We start from the raw sequence: 15,929 nt of genomic DNA, 5'->3' as shown, positions 1-15,929 counted from the left end.
AAAGTGCTGACCCAATGAGTTAGAAATTGCGACGGGGTCCACTAATGTATCACGCGCGACAGTGAGCCCAGAGACCGGGGAGAAACTAGGCGCGCCTGAGAACCGTTGAAGCCGACTCCAAACTTCCGAGGAGGGTGTGAAGGTGTTAAATGAGCTAATACAGAATTTCCAGCTTACCTTCTTGCTATCGCGGATGACACGATGGCATCGCGCTCGGAACTGCTTATAGCGGATACAGTTGGCCAAAGTAGGATGGTGGCGGAAAACGCGGAGAGCACGTCGCCGCTCACGTATTGCATCACGGCATGCCTCGTTCCACCAAGGAACTGGGGGGCGCCGGGGCAATTCGGAGGTGCGTGGTATTGAATGTTTCGCAGCTGTAAGAATAACGTCGGTAATATGTGTGACCTCATCGTCAACGCTGGGAAAGTGACGGTCATCGAATGTCGCTAGAGACGAAAAAAGTGTCCAATCAGCTTGGGCAAACTTCCAGCGTCGCGGGCGCATGTAGGGCAGTTGAGGCTGCAGTCTAAGGACACACGGAAAGTGGTCACTCGAGTGTGTATCATCAAGGGCGAACCATTCGATGCGCCGAGCTAGCGGAACAGTACCGACCGCAAGGTCCAAATGAGATAAACTTGTCGTGGAGGCAGACAAAAATGTAGGGACCCCAGTGTTGAGGCAAACTAGATCTGCTTGGTGGAAGACATCTAGCAATAGTGAGCCACGTGGACAAGGATGTCGAGATACCCAAAGCGGGTGGTGGGCACTGAAGTCCCCAACCAGCAAATATGGGGGTGGAAGCTGACCAAGAAGATGAAGGAGATCAGCTCGTGCCATTGGTGCGGACGATGGAATGTATACAGTACAAAGACAAAACGTGTATCCGGAAAGGGAAAGACGGACGGCGACAGCTTGGAAGGAAGTGTTTAAATGGATTGGGTGATAATCGAGAGTTTCATGGAGAAAAATAATGAGTCCTCCATGTCCTGGAGTGCCTTCAACAGAGGGGAGATCATATCGGACGGACTGAAAATGAGGGAGAACAAAGCGGTCATGGGGACGCAGCTTTGTTTCCTGAAGACAGAAGATGACCGGCGAGTAGGATCGTAAGAGGATCGACAATTCATCCCGACTGGCTCGAATACCGCGGATATTCCAGTGGATAATGGACATAGGGTGAACAGAAAGTGGAGGAATGTGACGAAGGTCGCTGTCAACTCAACGACTGCTCAGAGCTTGCGACCGACAGCATGGAATGGCATTCAGCCAAAGGCAGAAGATCCTGATCAATAGGTTGGTCAGGAGCAGCTCCTGCCACCAGCGATCGGCCGGTTGATCGGCCGCCAGCAGTGCGCCTCGGCGACACAGAAGACGGCAAGGACAGTGCTGTATTTTCCTGTCTGAGGCACGGTGGGCCGTCGACTGGCGAATAATTTTCGAGCAGCAAAGGTCGACACCTTTTCCTTTACTCTAATTTCCTGGATGAGCTTTTCGTCCTTAAAAATGGGACAATCTCGAGAGGAAGCAGCATGGTCACCCATACAGTTGATGCAGCGAGGGGATGGAGGTGGACAAGCACCCTCATGGGCATTCTTGCCACACGTAACACATTTGGCCGGATTTGAACAGGACTGGCTGGTGTGATTGAACCGCTGACACCGATAGCAACGCATAGGGTTTGGGACGTAAGGGCGAACGGAAATTATCTCATAGCCTGCTTTGATTTTCGATGGGAGTTGAACTTTGTCAAATGTCAAGAAGACAGTGCGGGTTGGAATGATGTTTGTGTCAACCCTTTTCATAACCCTATGAACAGCCGTTACGCCCTGGTCAGACAGGTAGTGCTGAATTTCTTCGTCAGACAATCCATAGAGGGAGCATGTATATACGACTCCACGCGAGGAATTTAAAGTACGGTGCAGTTCCACCCGGACAGGGAAGGTGTGTAGTAGTGAGGTACGCAGCAATTTTTGTGCCTGGAGGGCACTGACTGTTTCTAACAACAGGGTGCCATTCCATAATCTGGAACAAGACTTTACAGGACCTGCAATTGCGTCGACACCTTTCTGAATAATGAAAGGGTTGACCGTGGAGAGGTCGTGACCTTCGTCAGACCGAGAAACAACAAGGAACTGTGGCAACGATGGAAGAACTGTCTGTGGCTGAGACTCAGTGAACTTACGCTTCTGAGCAGACATAGTGGAAGGTGAGGAAACCATTGCGGAAGAATCCCCCATGATTACCGGCGTCTCCGATGGCGCGCTCCTCCCTTGTGGGGGTCCTCTCTGAGGGCACTCCCGCCTTAGGTGATTGTTCACACCTCAGGTCACACCTCCCGACAAACGGACGGAGGGACCAATCGGCACTTTCGGAAGGTATCAGCTCGGGTAATCACCCCTCCCTGGGCCTGGCCGTTACCAGGGGGTACGTACGTGTCCTACCTGTCTACCCGGGGCGGGGAATTACGCGTTACCCAGTCACCGGCTACGCATGGAAGTGCGTGGGTCGGCCTTCAGACACGCACAGGGAGGAAAAAAGAGAAAGGGAAAGGAAAGAAGAGGGGTCTCAAACGCCGCAGCGGAGAAAAGGGCAAAGAGAAGAGGGAAGGAAAAGAGAAGGACAGAGGAAGGACGAAGACTTGCAAGTGTAGAAAGCATGGAATTTGTAACAGTTTCGAGCGTCCGTCTCCGGACGTAGGCACAAACCATACTCCCAGAGGGGGAGAAAGGGAAGGAAAGAGCCAGGGGTGAGGGGTGAGGGGGGGGCGAAGATGGGGGACGGGGAAGGATGCGGAAAGGGAGGGTATGCAGCCTGGAAAGGAAGGAGGGCCACATTAGCTCGGGATCCCGTGCTCGCTACGCACGTATCCACAAAAGAGTTGTGGACCCCCTGGGGGGGCGAGAGGAATGGGTGTGGGGGTGGGTGAGAGGAATTGGAGGGGGGGCGAGAATAATTGGCGGGGGGGGGGAGGCGAAAGGAAAGGGTGGAGCAGGTAGCAGTGGGATTGAGATGGAGGGGCTGGGCGGTGTGTGGGGTGAGGGGGCGAGTGCGGGGTGGGGTAGGGCGAGGTGAGGTGAGGTGAGGTGAGGCGAGGTGAGGTGAGAGAGTATGGGGCTGGGCCGTGTGGGGCGAGAGGGGCGAGTGCGGGGTGGGTTGAGAGAGTATGAGGGAGGGCTTTTTTTTTTTCTTTTTATTTTTATTTTTTTCCCCTTCCTTTGGGGGGGGGGGGGGGGCGCAAAACATGATTGGTCATAAGCGCTAAGTATGGAACCATAGAATGCTGGGACCACGAGGGTAAAAAACCATTTCAAGGTCCAATACAGAAAGGAAGAAACAACAAATTTAAAACGTTGACAAGTAACCGGAGTCATGAGGTAGAAATCAAATCTCTTTTATCATATTACTGGTTTTAAAAAAATTAAAACTCGAGCCACAGCTTGCATGTCATCCGCTAAAATGTCCAGTATAGCGGGCGGCAGTCCGACCCTGAGATGTAAGGGGGAAAACAGGGGCACAAGATCAGGCTGGCTGGCTTCAGAAAGGAAAGTTGGGTGCAGGGTCGCCACTCAACAAGTGGCGGTGATCGCAACAGAGCTAACATTACTTTCTCATGGCGAGACAGGCGGACGAAAGTCGACCAGGCTGTTGGGAGAGGTTTGACTTCTCCGAGTTTGTTCCCATGAAGGGAGCACCAATGGTCATGCCAAAGTGACCTGATACACTGATAGAGAAAAGTATGAATATCTTGCAAGGGAACAGAGTAAGAGGCGGGCTGACCGAGATGGACTGCAGCCTTGGCTGCAGCGTCAGCAGCAACATTCCCAGGCACACCAACATGGCCAGGAACCCACATGAATTTCACTTGGGCTCCCCCATCTAGGAACAAATGGAGGCAGTCCTGGATCCGTTGACCAATGTTGTGGACTCGATCTGGATCATCCAGACTCTGAAGGGCAGTGAGGGAGTCAGAGCAGATCGCACAGTGAGTGAGCTGGTGCCTCTGGATGTAGTGAACAGCCTGATAGGGAGAAAAAAGCTCTACAGTAAAAATTGTGCACTAGTCTAGAAGCCGGTATTGAAACTTATCATCCCTGACGACAAAAGCACAGCCGACACTGTGGGTGGACTTGGAACCATCAGTGTACAAAAATATGCTATTGGCAAGTTGTGAGCGAAGTTCGAGAAATTTGCAGTGGTAGGTAAACTCAGGAGTCGAATCCTTTGAGAACGAGTTGAGGTCAAAAGGAACACAAACCTGTGCCTGAAGCCAAAGTGGCGAAGGGCTCTCACGCATTCGGAAAGTGGCAGGAAGTGTAAACTGCAGCTGCTGAAGCAGGTGACGAAAGCAGACGCCTGGAGGCTGCAGAGAGGAGACTTACATCTCATATTGGTGGTCAAGAATGTCATCAAAAAAAGGGTCAAAGATTGGGTGGCCTGAAATGGAAGATGGCCGACATGCATACATACTGAGTAGGATGTCGCGCTGATATGACAGTGGTAGTTCACCGGCTTCTGTGTAGAGACTCTCAACTGGGCTAGTATGGAAGGCACCAATGGCAAGACAGATCCCCAAATGGTGTATTGTATGTAGATGGCGTAAGATAGACGGCCCTGCAGAGGAGTAGACAATGCATCCATAATCCAACTTGGAGTGGACAATAGATTGATATCGGTGGAGAAGGACAGTCCGGTCAGGTCCCCAAGAGGTACCACTCAATACATGAAGGACATTGAGGGACCAGGTGCAGCATGCAACCAGGTAGGACACGTGGGGAGACCAACTAAGTTTCCTACTGCACGTAAGCCCTAAGAACTTTGTTGCACCCACGAACGGCAGAGCATTTTGGCCCAATCACAAGGACGGTGGAAGAAACGCCTTGTACCACCAGAAGTTGACGAAAACAGATTAGGTAGTAGAAAAGCGGAAACCATTTGTGACACTCCAGAAACAGAGATGGTCCAGACAACGCTGAAGACAGTGTTGCAGGAGATATTTCCGCGGGGAGCTGCAATAAATAGCAAAGTCGTCAACGAAAAGAGAGCCGGAAATGCCAGCTGGAAGGTAGTCCATAATTGGGTTGATGGCTATAACGAAGAGGACAACACTCAGTACAGAGCTCTGAGGCACCCCATTCTCCTATGATAAGGTGTGGGATAAGGGGGAACCCACACATACCCAGAAATCTCAGTCTGTTAAAAATTCCCGGATTAAAGTGGGAAGACGACCGCGAAGGCCCCACGTGTGCATAGTACGTAGAATGCCTGTCCGCCAACAAGTATCGTAGGCTTTCTCCAAATCAAAGAATACGGCCACTGTTTGTTGCTTCTGCAGAAAATTATTCATGGTGAACATCGACAGGGTGACTAGATGATCAAACACTGAGTGGCGCTTTCAGAACCCAAACTGAGCATTAGTGAGAAGATAGCGTGACTCCAGCCACCACACTAATCGACCATTGATCATGCGCTCCATCACCTTACAAGTGCTGTTGGTAAGGGAAATTTGATGATAGCTGGAAGGAAGAGATTTATCTTAACCAGGCTTAGGTAAGGGAACAATAATAGCTTCACGCCAAAGCATGGGAAATACACCGTCAGTCCAAACACAGTTGTAGGGATCGAGGAAAACGCATTTTCCCATAGGAGGAAGATTCTGCAGAATGAGGACATGGATTTTATCAGGCCCAGGAGCAGAAGATCTGGATGAGGAGAGAGCACGCTCGAGCTCCCTCATAGTAAAATGAGTATTGTAGCATTCTCAATTCAAAGGGAGAAAAGAGATTGCACAAGCCTCCTCCACCTGTTACCAAGGAAGGAAGGCAAGATGGTAGTTGGTGGAGCTTCAAACCTTCACAAAGTACTGGCCCGAAGTGTTAGAAACATCGACAGGGTTGACTATAACGTTTCCCGCCACAGTCACACCAGGAATCGGGGAGTGGGTGGTAGTCCCAGAAAGCCTGTGCAGGCCACTCCTAACGAGAGTGGATGGAGTAAAACTGTTGAACGAGCTAGTGAAGGAAACCCAGCATGCTTTCTTGCTTTCCTTAATAGCACGGCGGCACTGTGCACGTAGCCACTTGTAGAGGATGTAGTTCATTAATGTAGGATGACGGTGAAAGACACGTAGCGCACGTCGTCGGGCACGAATCGCATTGCCGCACTCCACAGTCCACCAAGGAATCAAGATGTGATGGGGAGAAGTAGCAGTACAAGGGATAGAGGATTCGGCAGCTGAGAGAGTAACATCCATGAGATGCTTGACCTGATCATCACAGCTGGGAAACGGCCGTTCATCAAAGACTGCCAAGGAGGAATATAGCCTCCAGTCAGCAAGAGATAATTTCCAATGAGTGGGGGGCCACTGTAGCGGGGTATTACTGTACAAGTGAGTCACACAAGGGAAGTGGTCACTCGAGTAAGTACGAGGTGCATTCAAGTTCTAAGGCCTCCGATTTTTTTTCTCCGGACTGGAAATAGATAGAAACATGCACATTGATTTAAAATGAGGCCGTGTTCATTGTCAATACGTCCCAGAGATGGCAGCACCGTTCGGCAGATGAAATTTTACCGCCAGCGGCGAGAATGAGAACTGTTTTAAATACTTAAAATGGCGACGCTTTCCTTACTTGAACAGCGTGCAATCATTCGTTTTCTGAATATGCGTGGTGTGAAACCAATTGAAATTCATCGACAGTTGAAGGAGACATGTGGTGATGGAGTTATGGATGTGTCTAAAGTGCGTTCGTGGGTGCGACAGTTTAATGAAGGCAGAACATTGTGTGAAAACAAGCCGAAACAACCTCGGGTTCGCACAAGCCGGTCTGACGACATGGTCGAGAAAGTGGAGAGAATTGTTTTGGGGGATCGCCGAATGACTGTTGAACAGATCACCTCCAATTTCTGTGGGTTCTATGCACACAATCCTGTATGACGACCTGAAAATGCGAAAAGTGTTATCCAGGTGGGTGCCACGAATGCTGACGGATGACCACATGGCCGCCCGTGTGGCATGTTGCCAAGCAATGTTGACGCACAACGACAGCATGAATGGGACTTTCTTTTCGTTGGTTGTGACAATGGATAAGACGTGGATGCCATTTTTCAATCCAGAAACAAAGCGCCAGTCAGCTCAATGGAAGCACACCGATTCACCGCCACCAAAAAAATTTCGGGTAACTGCCAGTGCTGAAAAAATGATGGTGTCCATGTTCTGGGACAGCGAGGGCGTAATCCTTACCCATTGCGTTCCAAAGGGCACTACGGTAACAGGTGCATCCTACGAAAATGTTTTGAAGAACAAATTCCTTTCTGCACTGCAACAAAAACGTCTGGGAAGGGCTGCGTGTGTGCTGTTTCACCAAGACAACGCACCCGCACATCGAGCTAACGTTACGCAACAGTTTCTTCGTGATAACAACTTTGAAGTGATTCCTCATGCTCCCTACTCACCTGACCTGGCTCCTAGTGACTTTTGGCTTTTTCCAACAATGAAAGACACTCTCCGTGGCCGCACATTCACCAGCCGTGCTACTATTGCCTCAGCGATTTTCCAGTGGTCAAAACAGACTCCTAAAGAAGCCTTTGCCGCTGCCATGGAATAATGGCATCAGCGTTGTGAAAAATGTGTACGTCTGCAGGGCGATTACGTCGAGAAGTAATGCCAGTTTCATCGATTTCGGGTGAGTAGTTAATTAGAAAAAAAATCGGAGGCCTTAGAACTTTAATGCACCTCGTATCAGAAAGAGCACACCACTCGAGACGTTGAGCGAGCTGGGCAGAGCAGATTGAGAGGTCTAAGTAGCACAAACTGTGCGTGGAATCAGAGAGAAACGTGGCTTCACCAGTGTTAAGGCACACAAGATGATTAAGATGATCCACCAAAAGAAAACCTCTTGGGCAGGTGACAGGCGAGCCCCAAAGAGGATGATGGGCACTGGTGTCACCGAGGAGCAGAAAGGGTGGAGGAAGCCGAGCAACAAGCTGCATCAGGTCCGCCCTAGTGACAGCAGAAGATGAAGGGATATAAATGGTGCAGAGGGAAAAGGTAAGTTCGGGAAGGAAAACACAGGCAGCAACTGCTTGTAGGTGGGTGTGCAAGGGGATAGGAAGATAAACATCATCTCGTAGAAGCAGCATGACCCCACCACGATCAGGAATCCCTGCTGTAATGAGAAGGTCCATCCGTAATGAAGTAAAATGGGAAAGAGCAAAATGGTCTTGAGGACGTAGCTTGGTTTCTTGGGGACAGACTACAAGTGGACATTGCGATTGCAGGAGCAGCTGGAGATCCACCCTGTTAGACCAAAGGCCATGAATATTCCATTGTAAAAGGGCCATAAAATTTAGGAACACTGAAGAATGGAGGAAGAAACACTCCACCGCTTAGCGCAAACCGTCGAGGTAGGACGGCCACTGGAATCCACAGGTGGAGGATCATTGTCCATCATCTCAGTGGGATCAACAGAGCTTCCCCGGTGTCGGTCAGTTGAAAAGTACTGACGAGTCAAAGAGGGATGACGAGTTGGAGATGGGGAAGACTGTTTGACTTTGGATGACATTTGGCGATTGGCAGAAGAGCCAGACGGCTGTGAACTCGAGGTATGCAAGAAATCTTCCTGGGAATAATCCTTCTTGAATTGACGGTTTGCTGGCTGCATTGCAACCACCTTTGCCGGTGAGGGCGAAGAATGGGTAGCAGAATCTTCAGCCCGGGAAGCAGGAGATGGAATGTCAGCTTGAAGGTGAGGCGACTTTGCCACCATCGAACTGAATTGTAAGTCACAAGTTTGCGTAGCCATGTTTTTCGTGGGATGGGGAGAGGCTAACACAGTGTTGTAACTTCCTGGTGAAGGGACATTTGGTTTACAGATTGCCAACAGTTTCTAGGCAACAGGACAAGATACCTTCTCCATCACCCTTAACTCCTGAACAGCCCGCTCGTCTTGATAGATGGACAAGAACAAGAAGAAGCAGCATGGTCTCCATGACAAATAACGCAAGGGTGGAAGGAGGTGGACAGGCTCCCTCATGTGCATCCCTGCTACAAGTGACACATTTGGCTGCGTTTTTACATGATGTGATGGTATGACTGAATTGGTAGCATTTATAACACCTCAGCAGATTGGGAATGTAAGGTCGCACAGAGATGACTTCATAGCCTGTCTTTATCTTGGTAGAAAGCATTAACCGATCGAAAGTCAGGGACAATGTGTGAGTGGGCACCAAATCCTTCTTCATAACTTGATGAACAGCAGTAATGCACTGATCCGATAGATAATTCATCCTCTGTCAAATCATCCAACAGCAGGGTGTAGACAACACCGCGGGACAAGTTACGTGTGCTGTGAGCCTCCACTTTTATAGGGTATTCGTGGAGGAGTTGGGACTTGAGTCGTTTCTGGGCCTGGAGAGCACTATCAAGTTCCAAAAGCAGAGTTCCAGTGGGGAGACGGAAGCATGACTTCACAGGGACGGCGATAACAAAGGGGTTTACAGTAGCACAAGTTTAGTTTCCATCTAAATGTGACACGATCAGATATTGACGCGCAACAGGAAGAGACATTGAGGCAGGAGCCTCATTCCACTTTCTGGTCGGGAGAGGGGGGGGGGGGGGGGGGGGGCGCGAGTGCAGGGCAGGAGAGGGGGGCGCGAGTGTAGGGCAGGAGGGGGGGGGCGCGAGTGTAGGGCAGGAGGGGGGGGCCACTGCAGGGCAGGAGAGGGGGGGGGGGAGTGCAGGACAGGAGAGGGGGGGGGGGCGACTGCAGGGCAGGAGAGGGGGGGGGGCGACTGCAGGGCAGGAGAGGGGGGGGCGACTGCAGGGCAGGAGAGGGGGGGGCGACTGCAGGGCAGGAGAGGGGGGGGCGACTGCGGGGAGGTGGAGGGAGTGGGACGAGTCCGGGGAGGTGGAGGGAGTGGGACGAGTCCGGGGAGGTGGAGGGAGTGGGACGAGTCCGGGGAGGTGGAGGGAGTGGGACGAGTCCGGGGAGGTGGAGGGAGTGGGACGAGTCCGGGGAGGTGGAGGGAGTGGGACGAGTCCGGGGAGGGGGAGGGAGTGGGACGAGTCCGGGGAGGGGGAGGGAGTGGGACGAGTCCGGGGAGGGGGAGGGAGTGGGACGAGTCCGGGGAGGGGGAGGGAGTGGGACGAGTCCGGGGAGGGGGAGGGAGTGGGACGAGTCCGGGGAGGGGGAGGGAGTGGGACGAGTCCGGGGAGGGGGAGGGAGTGGGACGAGTCCGGGGAGGGGGAGGGAGTGGGACGAGTCCGGGGAGGGGGAGGGAGTGGGACGAGTCCGGGGAGGGGGAGGGAGTGGGACGAGTCCGGGGAGGGGGAGGGAGCAGGGCGAGTGCAAGTCGGGGGAGGGGAGGGGGAGGGAGTGGCGCGAGATTGGGGTGGGGGAGGGAGGGGGCCGAGTGCAGGGGAGGGTGCGGGGCGGGGGATGGAGCGGGCCGAGTGCGGGGCGGGGGATGGAGCGGGCCGAGTGCGGGGCGGGGGATGGAGTGGGCCAAGTGCGGGGCAGGGGAAGGAGCAGAACGAATGGGAGGGGCCAGGAAGTGACTGGGGCATGGGTGGGAGACAGACAGTGCAACCGGCAGCAAGGACCTATGTAACTGATAGAATGTTCTACTTCTCAGTGAAGTATTATTGAGAGGGAGGGATTATTACTTGAAGAATGACATATGTGCATAAAAAGAGTATTAAGGAAAGGATAGTTGCAACTCACCATATAGTGGGATTGCTGAGTCGCACATAAGCACAACAAAAAGACTGTCAGCAACTAAGTTTTCAGCCAAAATGTCCTTCATGAGCATTGGAGATACACACACACGCAGGGACAGGCATGCGTACACAATCACACACTTACGACCACAGTCTCTGGCTGCCAAGGTCAGACTCGAGTATGGCCTTCTCAGCCAGAGCTTTTGTGTGTGTGTGTGTGTGTGTGTGTGTGTGTGTGTGTGTGTGTGTGTGTGTGTGGGTGTGTGTGTGTGTGTGTGGTTTTTTTTTTTTTTGTCTAATTGTGATGGAGGCCTTTTTGGCAAAAAGTTTACTTGCTGACAGTCTTTTTGTCGTACCTATCTGAAACTCAGCATCTCTGCTATAGGGTGAGTAGCAATGATCCTTTTCATAATATTATCATTATCCCCATAAATGATATTCAGTTCTTTGATACATGTGCATAGTAACTATTTGAAATTATAATTCTTCAAATGTATGTTTCGTATGCACTATAATCACACTTACAGTCAAGTACACAGTATCAAGAAGCACATTTATTGTACTGAAACAATTGTGCCACACTAGGTACACACAAATGTGTGTGATGAAATTAAAACTCTTACTGAAGTGAGTGACACAGTGATTATTACAGTACTGCATGCTACAACTGAATAACTACTTGAGTAAGTTACGATATAGTATTTAACAAATACTAAAATCCTATTCCAGGAGTATATCAAATACCTGACTATTTTAGTGACAATGCATAAATAGTTAGCCCACCTCGCTTTATGGTTCCACTTTCAAACTACACAGCTATATATGATCAGCCCTGAGTGCCACAAAGAGAAAGTTAACATAAATGAACACTGCAGCCTGAGGTGAACATTACAGAATAAATTAGCATAAAAACAAACTATTTTTCAAAGGAATAAACAGTTCATTAATCTGATGACTGTGAGAAACTTTTACACTAGTTTGTAGTTCCAACTTCCCAATCAAAACAGGAAAATCAGCAATCAACTGTCTCACCAATTTCTGCCACTGTGGGCAGTTGTATCATCACAAACAGAGAAATCTGAGCACTAACAGGCACCTAATAAATGAGTTTAACTTTGTAGGTCAGCTATCAAATCTGCAGGCAAGGGTCATACTACACTCATCTTCAGAAAAAAAAAAACCAGAGCACCTTGAACATATTCACGGCCCATGGGTTCAAGGTCAACATAGATATTGTGGCCCAACACCACCTACTGGTAAAATGTGCATGCAGCTCTCATTTTCACTATAAACTGAAGGTAACGGATCAGTGTGACTTGAGAAGATACTCAAGATGCTTCGGAAATGTACACGCGAATCATGCCATCCAATCAGTTAGTTTGAAAGTGGGCGTATTATTGGCATAGAAAATGAGGTGCATCCATACAGTAAACTGCTGCTCATGTGGGACGAGGTGTTTCAGCAGTGCGACTGATGTGTGCAGAATGGTTCACAGAAGGCCATAAGCACAAGGAGATGGGTCAGGTCGCACCACCCAGACCACCTCCCGAGAAGATCAACACCTCGTCCAAATGGCATTGCAGGGCAGATCTTCATCCTCCTTGGCTCTGGCAGAACAGTGTAACAGTGTAACACACTGTACTATCAGGGGTGACAGTCTGTTGCCATTTATTACTACATGGGTTACGTGCATGGCGTCTACTTCACCAGTTGCCTTTGAACAACAGGTAGAAATATGCTAGATGGTAATGGGGTATGGAAAAATGTTACTGGGGACAGAAATGGCATCAGATAGTATTTTTGGATGAATCCAGATTCTGTTTGTTTGAAAGTAACTGCCACAGTTTTGTTCGCTGCATACTGGGAGCAGCATCACAGTGACACTATTCACACAAGGCACACAGTGCCAACTCAAGGCCTTATGGTGTGGGATTCTATTGTGTACAACCACAAATCACAGTAGTTGTGTGTCCAGGGTGTTGTGACAAGTGTGACTTATGTGAATGACATCCTGGGGCCTGTAGCCATACCCTTTCTGCACAACACCCCAGACAACATTTTTCAGCAAGACAATGCACGACCATATGTTGCTGCATGAACACGTGCCTTCTTGGTGTCACAGGATGTCAGCCTTTCACCCTGGCTCGCCAGATCACTAGACTTGTCAGCAATCAAAAATTTGTGGAGTATGGTGAAACATCAGGTGCAGTGCTGTGACCCAATGCCAACCACCACAGATGAACTTTGGAACCAGGTGAATGCAGCATGGATGGTTACACCACAGTACGGCATACACGCCTTTCACACATTGATGCCATCATGTATGAAACATGTTATCGGGGACCATTTGGACCCTGTGTCTATTAGGCAACAGCACACATGCTGAACCAAGGTGACTGAAATGCTAATCATTTCTGCAGAACATAGTAATTTACATGTCCTGAGACGATGGACATCCTATCTATGGTCGTTCAAGGGTTATTGTTTTCTTCTGAACATGAGTGTATCTTCCCTATATAGTACTGTGAATGGGGTATTTTGGAGGGTGGGAAAGTTATTCAGAGTATATCTGCTGAGAAAATTGAATGGAGGAGGCACATTGCCTTACGAGTGTAAGTGAGAGGGCAGTTTAAAGATGGATGGGGAAGGGGGCAGAGAAAGAGATAGGTATAGTACTGGGGGTAGTTAAAGTTATGTAATTAATTTTTGTTTGCAGATACATGTCTCCAATCATGGTACACAATGAAATCTACATGCCACAGTACTATAGCATGACACTATAAAAACCAAAACGACATGGCACAACTGCTTAATCAAGTGGAGATGGGCTGAACCACTTTGCTTTGGTTCTACTGGTAATGTGCTATGGTACTGTGGCATTGAGGTTTCAATGTTAACCATGACTGCAGACAATTATCTACCAACAAACAAACAAAATAATCATATAACTTAATTTTTTTGGTTATAATTAAAATGTTGTGGCTACCACTTTGACAAAGATTATATGATGTTGTGGCCACCAGAGCCGTGAGGTTAAAAGATGTGTTTCCCTATAACATGGTTGAAGAGAAGCTGGTGTTGGCAGCAAAGAAAGAGGTGAGACACTGTGTTATCCATATGACGGGTGTAAAGTAGCATCTGAAGATGACCATGCTGTGCGGGGTAGTGTGCTGTATAACTAGATGGTCAAATGTGCCCTTGACCATACAATTTAATGATCCTTTGCCCCTTCTTCCAGCAGAAACAATATTTTCCCGACACCTTACTTATGTTACTCCTCTTCACTGTTTTCTCAGATGTGTCTTCTTGCTACAGAGGAGTTTCATTGTTCAATTCTTTTTATGTGTTTGTTTAATTTTTTTCAGACACAAACTCAAAGATGTCAAACAAAGCTGATATAACAGATAACACAGAAAAAGCAAACAGCATTCAGGTCACAAACCATTCACTACATACCTTGTTTAGTCTAATAATTATTACACCCGCAGGTCAAAGGAGGGATATATACGAGCACCAAAGCTACACCAGTTTGCAAAAATCCTGTACCTAGATGCAATGCAGTAAGACATATCAGCACATGGAAAGTGATTTAGAAGGATAACCATTTTCTGAATTTCGGAACAACTATTCAATATTTTGTGGTTAAATTACTAAAAATTTAGTAATTAAATGCACAACTCAGAAAACTCAAACTGATACAGAATACAAGAGAACTTGCAGAAATACAAAACACAGTTACATGAGATGGACAAAAGTTGGGATGAGCACAAAAAAGTTCTTAAAGACTGTTTGATTCAGCTTTAGTCACACTCCACTGATTTCTGTGCTTTGAACTGAAAATGATAAATCCTGCAAACATGGTATATACAGTTGAATACTTACTTTGACCATCACAGATTATTGCAGGTCACAAATGATGTCAGTCAAGAATAGACTTAAGTTTTCGAAGAACTCATTTGCAAATATATATGTAAGGATAACTATTCAATACATAAGAGAATGCAGTAAGACATATAAATAAGCACTATTTTTAACACAGTAACTCATCTTTTTAAACCCCACCCCCAAACTTCTCTTGTATCAATGCCTTTAGAGACTGGTTAATAGTAAGCCTTTTAGCTCAGTAACAACATGGGCCTGAACAGTGTCACTTTCAAGACATTTATGCAGAATGGTCTGTTGAATTTCCCATGTCCTAACATGATAATATTAGCTTTCTTTTATTACTCTTTGTGATTCAAAGAAACAATCTGCTCCATTGTCCTCTAGCACTTGCCATGCCAACACGTAGTTTCTCACCACTTTTGTCTGGCCTCACTTGCCCTGTTTTGCATGGCAGCTCACACTGTCTGTCTATCTGCTACAGCCACAGTGCTGCAGTATACAGTTACTGATGGAATACTAATTGTTCTGTGTATTATGTTGTCTGTGTTATAACATATCATTAAATTGAATATCGCCCTAGACTATTTTGCAAATGCTCCATCGAATGGCTACATTCAATTCCACAGTTACTTCTTGTTCATGTGCCTTCATACTACTCAACATTTCCCCTACATACTGCACTGGTTATCTTTATTCATGCCAGTGTTTCTGGAGGATAATATTTATCATTTTGTATCTCTTACAACAAACATCAACTGTCCACAAGAGAAAAAAAAGGAGAATGATTGTTCTATCATTACTTGACCAAGACAAATAAATGTGCTTGAAACACAACTGTATTCACAGATGAAAAGGAGTTCACTGTAGATATGTTACACTAATGGCAGTTGTGAAAAGCAACAGAATAACTATATATTTAATTACTGTGTACACAGACCACTACATAAGAAGTTTATGCATTCTTCAATATAATGGAGCATGGCAATGCTGTGTTGCTAAATTTCGCATGCTGAAAATGCAATGTTTCACTACAATTGCATTTTTATAATCATATTATCCAAATAAATAGTTGATGGTAGTAGCATATTACCTGTTGGGATAGGAGTACTAGCTGTCAATGTCTCACCAGTGGAATTTTTGTACTGCTCTTGAAACTTCATGACACAAGCATAGCTGCAGAAATTACGAATAGATGAATCTGACATGGCCAAGTGATACTGCATTCGCGTGAACACTGAACACATGTCACACAACATCCTGTTGACAAATATATCAACTAATGACACTTCAATCATTACAACAATACCTACTACATATACATTGAGTT

General features: G+C 47.9%; 1 protein-coding gene across 2 annotated transcripts in view; it reads right to left on the bottom strand.

The window, feature by feature from the left end:
• LOC124721476 overlaps window positions 1-15,929 on the bottom strand; it is a 454,829-nt gene that overhangs the window by 86,292 nt on the left and 352,608 nt on the right. For both annotated transcript variants that reach the window (XM_047246471.1, XM_047246472.1), the window contains exon 11: window positions 15,693-15,859. In XM_047246471.1, coding sequence (XP_047102427.1) covers window positions 15,693-15,859 — 167 coding nt within the window. The remainder of the gene's footprint in view (window positions 1-15,692; window positions 15,860-15,929) is intronic.

The sequence above is a fragment of the Schistocerca piceifrons genome, chromosome X, assembly GCF_021461385.2.
Source record: "Schistocerca piceifrons isolate TAMUIC-IGC-003096 chromosome X, iqSchPice1.1, whole genome shotgun sequence".
Classification (NCBI taxonomy): Eukaryota; Metazoa; Arthropoda; class Insecta; order Orthoptera; family Acrididae; genus Schistocerca; species Schistocerca piceifrons.
The sequence above is the reverse complement of the archived record's forward strand: the minus strand, read 5'-3'. Positions and strand labels throughout refer to the sequence as shown.